Here is a 10,346-nt window from a genome sequence, read left to right on the forward strand (position 1 = left end):
TGGGAAATTGCATTGTTGTATTGTTCTGTGTGTAGTTGTGATGCTGTTGAAATTGGATGAACAATTAGGTTCTGTTAGTGTTGTTGATAATAATGGATAAGTGAAGTTAACTTTGTCAAGAAATTATTGTTGAAAACATTGTTACACGTTGAAATTGTTGTATCTGTTATATTGCCGAAACACTGGGTTTACCCTGAGACTGTAATACGATGCAAAAAATGGGCAAAGAAATAAAAAAAATTGGAGAAGGAAACGAAGTTGGGACGGTCGGCATGAAGACCCTGCCGAACGGCAGGGATGGTGAGGAAGGGGGTGTCGATCGGCACACCCCATGGGATGGTCGTAATACCTTCTTGGTGTGGGCACTTACTTTTGTTTTATCCTATTTTGTCTTATCCCATGGATTTTGAGGCTACTGTACATTTACGTAGGCATTAGCTAACTTAATATAATTACATCCTTTAAATTAAATTAAGTTAGTGTATTTTATACAAGTAGCAGTATCTTTTAGTAACAGTGTGCTAGCAGGTAGTTGATGAAATTAGTAGTAGTATAATACATGTGCAGTGTTAATAAAAGAACAGGGTAACATATTTTAAATAGCATTATTTTATGAAATAGAGACTAATAATATTGATGAAGAATTTAGCAGAAGAATTTCTGAAGTATCAGTGGATGTAGTACAACAGTAGCAGGCAGTAAATTAATCGACGAAGGGATATTAAGTATACATTGGTAGGAAATAAATAGAGGTCGATGAAATTAGTAAATTTATTAGTTTGAAATTTAAGTTTGTTTAACCAAAATTAGTTGCAATTTTGTCGAATAATTCATAAACGGTTGTAGTTGTTGTTGGTTGGCTGATGTATTGGAATTGTGTCGAGAATGACGAATATAGTCGGTGGTTTAATAATAGAAAAATTAAGTAGTTGAGTGAATTAAGTAATTTAGTAAGTAAAGCTTAATAATGAGATAGTAGTGGTAAATAAGATGCGTTAGGTGTAGATTCGTAACTGTTAAGTTGTGTAGTAATTGTCGTTGTTGGTTGCATGTGTTGTTAATAATTGCGAGGTTGCAGTTGACAAACTATTATTGTTGTTGAATATGTTATTATTGTTGAGCAGTTGTTATTATAAATTGTTGTTGATACGTTGATGAAGTTGTAGGCCTATGGCCAATGTTGTTTTGTTGGTGAAGAGTTGTTGTTAAATTATTATTGTAGATAATGCGAAATTGCAGGAAATTTTAGTGATGATGAGTTGCCTCTATTTATTGGTAACAATGGTGATATATGCTTATGTCTCGCGACGAATGGTGATGTTGTTATGTGATGTTGCATGTATCGAGTCACATGCATTGCATATTTTGCGACGGTTTGGATTGGCAAACCTGCGATGAAGGCTTATGCCTTGGCCTGTAATGGCAACTGCGATGAAGGCTTATGCCTTGTTGATGCCTCTATTTATTGGCAATTTAGCGATGGGGGCTTATGCCCTGTTGGTACCAAATGCATGTGCATTGTATGAGTCACATTTTGTGTTGCATAATTGAGTTGTTGTGATGAGGTATTCGTTGTTGTTTTATGTTGTTGACTTGTTGTGACATGTACTCTCTGGAAGCTGTGAAATATTTGTTAGAACTGTTGTTGGTTTTGTGCTATAACTGTTGTTATCATTGTTGTTGAATTTGTTGTTATAACTGTTGTTTGAAAGTTGTGAAGTGGTAATTTTGTATGATTTAAATTCTAATATATTGTCTATCATACGCCTATTTATATTGATTTGATATCTCACCTTTTATTTTGTTTCTCCGTTACCTTTATACTGGTAATGTGCAGGTGATACGCAATGATGAAGATTTAGTAGCTTCATCGAGTCCAAGTTGGTGTGTCGCTCTGATACGTAACACTCGGGGGAATGAAAGCTAGTTGTTTAGTTGTTTGGTTTTATTGTTGAATAACTATGTCATCAAAGTTGATTAATGGTTTTAATTTGAAAAGATGCTATGTCATCAAAGTTGATTAATGTAGTTCCGCTGCTTAATGTTAATAAAGTTGATTCACGTGGTTTTAGTTCATCTGAGTATTTGTGTTATGTATCTATGATAGCATGATATTGTTGTTAAGTTAAATTGTAATACTCCAATTGTTTGTCGAAAAAGAATTTTATAACTTTGATTTTCTTAATAATTACTGAGGTAGAATTGGGGTGTTACACCAAGAGCATGGTATGATAGACTTAGCAACTTTCTATGTAAAAGGGGATTTGTAAATTGTAAAGTTGATAAAGCTTTGATTATAAAGAAAATCAAAATTCATACTTTATTGGTTCAAGTCTACGTTGACGACATCATATTCGGTTCAACAAACCAAGATCTATGTGAAGAATTTCATTGGTGATGCAAGGAGAACTCAAGATGTCTATGATGGGTAAGATGAATTATTTTCTAGGAATACAAATTAATTAATTAAATAATGTTATCTTCATTAACCAATCCAAATATGGCAAGGAGTTTTGGAAAATATTTGACATGGACAATTGCAAAGCAATGTCTACTCCAATGGGTTCAGGAACATATGTTGATCAAGATGAATATGATGTTTCAATTGACATCACAAAATATCGAGATATGATTGGTCCATTTTAATATTTGACACTAATCCGTCTTGACATTATGTTTAGTGTTTGTCTTTGTGCTCGGTTTCAAGCAAATCCAAAGGAATTGCATCATGCATATGTGAAGAGAATCATGAAGTATCTCAAAAGGACAACAAGTGTTGGCCTATGGTATCCTAAAGGTAGTGTATATGCAGATTATGCAAGCTGTAAAACTGACCAAAAAAACACAAGTGGTACATGTGATATCCTAGGAAACAATATAGTGTCTTGGTCATGCAAAAAGCAAGCCTGTTGGCTCTTAGTACAGCTCAAGCAGAATATATTGCAGCAAGAAGTTGTTGTGCACAAATCCTTTGGCTAAAGCAATAACTTAGCGATTACGGCGTAAACCTTGGATGTATTTTGTTGAAATGTGACAATACAAGTGCTATAAACATAACCAAAAATCCTGTGATGCACTCAAGAACTAAACATATAGATACTCGACATCATTTTCTTCGAGATCATGTTCCCAAGAGGATGTTGAATTGACATTTACAGATACTCATAACCAACTAGCAAATATTTTCACAAAACTGCTTGCAAAGGAACTATTCCTCAAGATTCAAAGAGAACTAGGCATGTTGGATGAGCATGATATGTAACTCTCAATATAAAGAAATTTCTACAATCATAATTTAAGGACATCAATTCTCATACATCAATTTTATCAAGGTACATGTTATCTCATATTAATTTTTGTGTCAATTCACAATTTCATTTTGTGAATTATTCTTTCTATTATGATGCTTCATATACTCGCATTTAATATATTTTTATGTTCTGTCTATATGTCTTTTGTGTGTTGAAATATTTGTGGTTGGTTTATGTTTGATCATGAACCTATTATGCAGTCTATGTTAAAAAAATTCTGCATGTAACCGATTACACCATTTGGTTAACCGTTAACACTTGGAAAACTATGCTTTTATCTTTAAAAGAAATTACCCAGTGCGTGTTTTCATGTAATTATAAAACAATGTTATGTTTGCTTTATTTTTAAAAAAAAAACCATTTCGTTATGTTTCATGTTTTTATGTAAGTCTAAGACAATGTTATGATTATGGTATGAAGTGTTTGTTATATTATATCATTGTGTTGTATTATGTTTTGTTGCAACGTTTCTGTTTGTGAGTGTATTTGCACATCAACTTTTAACTCTTTTCTCCATATCTTTTCTAATGACAAAGGGGGAGACGATATATATGTTGTGTATGCTTGTCTCTAACTTTTTGCAGCAACAAAGGTGTCAAATTCTCTATGAAAGGGAAGTCTTTGATCAAGGGGGAGTTATCAATGTTAAGGAGAGCATTCACTTAAAAAATTCTCAAATGTTATAAGAGATTCAAGAATTTCAAATTTCAATGATTGGCATCATAAAAAATGGGGAGATTTTGAAGTCAAACTTATCCAATATTGTGTTTTGATGAAGACAACCTTAATCTCTCAAGACTATGTGCATGAATCAAAGGATGAGCAAAAGCATCATGAGGCAAGGCTATGAAATCAATACTTGTATCTCAAGAAATATTGACAAAAGATGAACTTGGGCCTCTTTGGAGCTTGATCATTAATTTTAGGTACAAGTTGCAATTCCATTATATGCAATACTATAGTGTTCAGAAATATTATGTTAATTTCATTCAAATGCATAACTTGTTTCTAAACATCATGACATTTGCATACAAACTGTTTTTTTTAAGTACTTTTAAAATTTATAGCAAGTGTAACCGGTTACACCAATTGTTTAACCGGTTACATAAATGTAAAAATGGTTTTTTAGAGAATTAGTGGTAAATTGTGGCATTTAAAAGCGCCGTAACAATACAATAAAACCGCCACAATTCGCACCAATTAGTAAAATTATCTTATTTTTGAAAAATTATCAGATGTAACTGGTACCTTTTGATTAACCGGTTACACATATGAAAAATTCAAATTTCAAGTATTACTTCAACTGTAATCGGTTACAATGATGTGTTAACCGGTTACCCCTGGAGCAGTGACACTTTTTTGGTTAAAATCATGATTCTAACGTATTTCGAATTTCATCCATCAATCATTGTGTTGATTCATGATATTATACTCTTTCATAATAGTATGAAACATGTATAAATACTCTATGTTTCAGATTGTGGTAACTCACATCTTTCAATTCATTTCAAACTCACTTTCTCTCAAATTTTAAACAAGTGCTATATGTCATAAAACATTTGTGTGAAACTCACTGCATTCAATTTTCATTGCATTACTTAAAGTTTCAACATTACTTCAGAGCACTTGTGTATCATATTGTGAATTGCCTACTTGATAGGGAAGATCAATTCTAATAATTGATATACATCTTACATATTCAAACTTATTAAAAATTCAGAATTGTGTTTGTATATCTTATTGTCCATGATTATTGGAAGCAATGGAGTAGAAAAGGGAGGATTGTTCTCTTTTCTACTCGATTGAATCATAAGGTGATTTGCCTTAGTGATTTGGTTAGTCTTGTGTATAGAGACTATGATTAGGATTGTACAAGGTTCTAGTACTGTTGAAATCTCTTACATGTTGTAAGGGGACTAGACGTACTCTCGGACTGTGAGAGGAACTAGTATAATCTCTCTGTGTTCTTTATTTTTTTCTGTCTTTATCGCTTTCAGCACTTAACCATAAACCAGAAAAATAATAACACTTTTTGGTTAAAAATATGATTCTAACGTATTTCAAATTTCATCCATTAATCATTGTGTTAATTCATGATATTATACTCTTTCATAATGGTATGATGCATGTATTAATACTCTATGTTTCAGATTATGAAAACTCACTTCTTTCAATTCAATTCAAACTCACTTTCTCTCAAATTTCAAACAAGTGCTATATATCATAAAACATTTGTGTGAAACTTACACAATTGACATCAGAGTATCAACAACATAGATTCAATTAATGAAATCAGCAATTAATCTTGTGCTTTTAGTCGACAAACATAAATCAGACACTAGTTGTCACGAATGAGTTTTCATTTGCAAATGACAATACGTATGAATCTCTTCCCAAACCTGCTAGGAATGACGCAACAACACAAAGCGAGAGAGGAGAGAATAAAAAATTGTTGAAATAAGCCACGTGCATATTATAGTGCTTGTTGCTCTTCCCACGCGACATATCTAGGGTTCTCAATGCCAAATTCACGATCAACAACAGTGCATAGTATAGTGCTTTTTGCTCTTCCCACACGACATAGCTAGGGATCTCAATGCCAAATTCACGATCAGCAGCAACATTAAGAAATCACTCAGGAAGATTGCGTAGATGAAGCCATGGAAAGAGGCGTAAAGGATTAAAAGAAGCTTATGACCATGTTAAAAATGTGATCACAATGAAAAGAAACAGTAGAGAGAAGAGAGATAACTGAATATAGAATTTCTCAATGATGGTGTTACATGAGGAGTATATATAGAGTTATTGTAACTGTCTCTTAATTGAATTCAGTTAGTCTTCTGATTGAATCCAGTTACACATTCTAGACTATTCCTAATAGATCAAATTCATGTTAGTCGAGCGAAAAACACATTATCAGTAGCCTAAATACAAATCATAGCATTCATATAATATGTTTTTAACATTTGTTCCACTTGATAAACAAGCAACTACAAAATATGTCTGCAATTATAGTTGTATGATAATCCCAGTTATTTCATTCACGAGACTGAACTAGTCATGAAAACAAATAAATAAGACTTAGAAACTAATACTGAAATGAAGTGGATCATTTCAAAAAAAAAACAACTCGCTTTCAGCAAATAATCACTCCAACATTGTGAATAAGTACATGACCAAATGATAACAAAAGCAAATAATAATGAATTTAAAGGGCTTTCCCTTCAAGTTGCAATGTTTCCGAAGGATTCATAACACTAGTCTTTCCCTTCAATAAAACCTCTTTCTCTCAAAATAGAAGTAGTAGTAGTAATAGTAATGATTTAGAAGCACTTTCTGTGCACAATTGATGGACCAGATTCATCATATTCTGCCTTTGCAATCCACATCTGCATTCAAAGCAAAACATTTGTTAGTGTCGATGTCGTTCACCAATAACATTATATATATATATATATCGAGAGAGAAAGAAGGAAGTGACGAACGAAACACACCTGCTGGAAGGTGCTGAGGGATGCCAAAATAGAACCACCAATCCAGACACTGTATTTTCTCTCAGGTGGTGCAACAACCTTAATCTTCATGCTACTTGGGGCCAAAGCAGAAATTTCTTTGCTCATTCTATCAGCAATGCCTGGGAACATGGTTGTTCCTCCTGAAAGGACAATGTTGCCGTACAAGTCTTTCCTGATATCGACATCGCACTTCATGATGGAGTTGTATGTGGTCTCGTGAATTCCTGCTGCTTCCATTCCTATCATGGATGGTTGGTACAGCACCTCTGGACATCTGAAACGCTCATCTCCAATGGTGATTACCTGTCCGTCAGGCAACTCGTAGCTCTTCTCCACCGATGAGCTGGTTCTGGCTGTCTCCAGCTCTTGCTCATAGTCAAGGGCAATGTATGACAGCTTTTCTTTCACATCACGAACAATTTCACGCTCTGCTGAGGTGGTAAAAGAATAACCACGCTCAGTCAAAATCTTCATCAAGAAATCAGTCAGGTCGCGACCAGCCAGATCAAGACGAAGGATGGCATGTGGAAGGGCATAACCCTCATAGATAGGGACAGTGTGGCTCACACCATCACCAGAATCCAACACAATACCTGCATAGAAGAGAAGGTAACTATGTAAACTTCATAAAGTCTATTACATATGACATATTGAAAACATGATACAGCCTCTAATCGAACAATTCAAAAGAGACTCACCGGTGGTACGACCACTGGCGTACAGTGAAAGAACGGCCTGAATAGCTACATACATGGCAGGGGTATTAAAAGTCTCAAACATGATTTGGGTCATCTTCTCACGATTAGCCTTAGGGTTAAGAGGAGCCTCAGTTAACAGAACTGGGTGTTCTTCTGGGGCAACACGAAGCTCGTTGTAGAAAGTGTGATGCCAAATCTTTTCCATGTCATCCCAGTTGCTAACAATTCCATGTTCAATGGGGTATTTGAGAGTCAAAATACCTCGCTTAGACTGTGCCTCATCACCAACATATGCATCTTTTTGGCCCATGCCAACCATCACGCCAGTGTGACGAGGACGACCTACAATGCTGGGAAACACAGCACGAGGTGCATCATCTCCAGCAAATCCAGCCTGAAAAGATATTACACTCAATTTTCTCAAATTCAATTAGCCTTCGGTTATACAACTGTTACAAACTCCAATAAAATAACCTAGAGTATCGCATTATGCAAACTTAATATCAAAAACTATCGTGTACCTTAACCATTCCAGTTCCATTGTCACAAACAAGAGGTTGAATATCCTCAGCGTCTGCCATCTTCTACTATCTGCACAATAAATCAAAAATAGTTATTAGAAGTGCACTGTTTCTATAAACTATTGTTTTTAAAAATCACTTACTATATTAATCTGAATTTTTTTTCCACAAACCGATTTCATAGGCAAAATATTGCAATTTAATCACAAATCTAGCCAAATCAAATTCAATTATCCTAATAATTTACAAACAAAATAGATGTCCAAAAGATACATACATTGAGCTAACCAATGATACATGTATCCCAACATAGTAACATTGAAATAAAATGTAACATACTTACACATACATCCTAAAATCAATTATACTAGAACACATTGAAACATGTTAAAATCAATTCGAACTCGAACTCGAAACATTTAGATCTTTTGGCCGAGCTAGTCACCGTCACGGTGATATCAAACATGCACTAGTTGATTACATACACCATGAATCATACACAATAGTTGATACTTAGGTCCACAAGAAAATTGAAAAGCATTATCATATTTCCTTTTCGGAATCTCTTTCTCTTTAAGAGAAAAAATCACTATCTAATTGCATCATATATATAAAAAAAAAAAAAAGTAAGCTATTAATTCTATTCTATCAACATCAAAAACAACAATTCAAATTCTTTCCCCACACATCTGAAAACAACTTTTTATAGGACCAACCTTAACAATGATAGATCCATATCCATCACCATTAACCAATCAAAATCAGTGGTTAATCAAATCATTCAAACCAATCAAAATTGTTTCTTTTAAACAAAACAAAACACCAAGATCGATCAATCCACATCGAATTCTCGTACATCAATTTCTATTTCTATTTCCATCCAAAAACAAAAAATGTTCAAAAAAGCTAAAAATGCTAAAAATGCAAATTTGATCATATACAATTGAGCAAATCAAAATCCAACAACAACCCATTTCAAATCTATCTAAACAAAACCAATACCCTCAATCAAATTATCAAAATTCAATACAAAAAAAAAAACGTAAAAAACAGATCCAATCAAGAAAAAAACGGATCAAGAACAGAACCAAACCTTGGGAAGGAAAATGCCGAGGGTGATGGAAGGCAAAGAACGACAGAGAATGCACAGAGGCAAGGTGAGAGGAAGAGAGAGAGAGTTAGAGAGAGAGAACGCACACTCCAAAAGAGACCAAATGAAAATGGGAAAATTGGAATTCAATATAACAAGAACTTGATGCAATGTGAGCCGTTGGATTTTGATTTTGAATCTATGATTTAAGAACGCTTTCCATGGTGTTTGGGCCTTATTTAGGTAATTTCTATTATTAATTTTTTCCTTTTTTTAATCATGCTTTTTTTCTATTTTTCACTAACTATTTGTTTTTCCTTTTTTTGAGTTTTTAGTTGTGTGGGGTTAAATTGGAAATGTATTAATTTTAGTGTACTTTTTTTAGCTTTTGTTTATATCAATATATTTTCACTAACTATTTATATTTTAGTTCATGGTTTATATGCAAGAATGAATCTATACTTAGTTTCTTTTCTCTATAATGTGTTTTTATGGCAAGTAATTTTCAAATAAGTTTATTTTGCTATAACTAGCTTTATAACTAACTTTTTAACGGAAGTTGTTATAATAGCTATTAAAAACTCACATATAAATAAAAATATTTAAAGTTTAAAATTTAATTTTGACGTTCAGTCAAATAGATCGACTTCTACTAGTTGAGTTAAAATTTAGATATATTAACACTCTAACATACATAATATATGTAATATTAATAATAAAAAAAATTACTTAATATTAAAATTACATTTTGTAAATACTTTGTTCATATTTTTATTTTTTGGTTTTAATTCTATAATTTTAAAAATATAATTAAAGTATAACCGATCAATAATTAATTTAGAATTTGAATTTGAATATTATTTTTAATATAATTTATGAACTATATTCAACCGTTTTATTTTACAATCATTATTTATTTATCATTACATCATAAGAGTTTGATTGTGAAGAAAATAATTTAAATTATATTATTTAAAATAATATATTTAAGAGATTAGATTCTTTAGTAATAATATACTCTTTATCAATTACATCCATGAATTAACATAAAAAACAATAGCATCGATGATTGCAAGGGAATAGTAGCATTTCTTTTAAGAAAGTCTAATTTTTATAAAATTATTTTTAATTAATAATGTGAATGCAATTGAGTTGAAGACTTCTTCAAGGAAACTCACTTAAGACTTCTTCAAGATAAACTAAATTTAACG

The 10,346-nt window shown here is 32.6% G+C and overlaps 1 protein-coding gene across 1 annotated transcript; it reads right to left on the bottom strand.

Annotated features, from left to right (window-relative positions):
• Positions 1-6,326: 6,326 nt before the first annotated feature.
• Positions 6,327-9,291, bottom strand: LOC131640696 (actin-11). The gene is made up of 5 exons (XM_058911077.1): positions 9,139-9,291; positions 8,046-8,115; positions 7,525-7,918; positions 6,806-7,419; positions 6,327-6,700 (listed from the first exon to the last, which is right to left on the bottom strand). Exons 2-5 carry the CDS (start codon positions 8,103-8,105, stop codon positions 6,635-6,637), a joined length of 1,134 nt encoding a protein of 377 aa, XP_058767060.1. The 5' UTR covers positions 8,106-8,115; positions 9,139-9,291; the 3' UTR covers positions 6,327-6,634.
• Positions 9,292-10,346: the final 1,055 nt, after the last annotated feature.

This window comes from Vicia villosa, unplaced genomic scaffold (assembly GCF_029867415.1).
Source record: "Vicia villosa cultivar HV-30 ecotype Madison, WI unplaced genomic scaffold, Vvil1.0 ctg.003272F_1_1, whole genome shotgun sequence".
In the NCBI taxonomy this organism is placed as follows: Eukaryota; Viridiplantae; Streptophyta; class Magnoliopsida; order Fabales; family Fabaceae; genus Vicia; species Vicia villosa.

Coding starts and splice junctions, on each gene's coding strand:
- LOC131640696 (XM_058911077.1), bottom strand. CDS start 8,105: ATGGCAGACGCTGAGGATATTCAACCTCTTGTTTGTGACAATGGAACT. Junction 7,919..8,045: donor ATGGAACTGGAATGGTTAAG/GTACACGATAGT, acceptor ATATCTTTTCAG/GCTGGATTTGCTGGAGATGA. Junction 7,420..7,524: donor CGCCAGTGGTCGTACCACCG/GTGAGTCTCTTT, acceptor TCTTCTATGCAG/GTATTGTGTTGGATTCTGGT.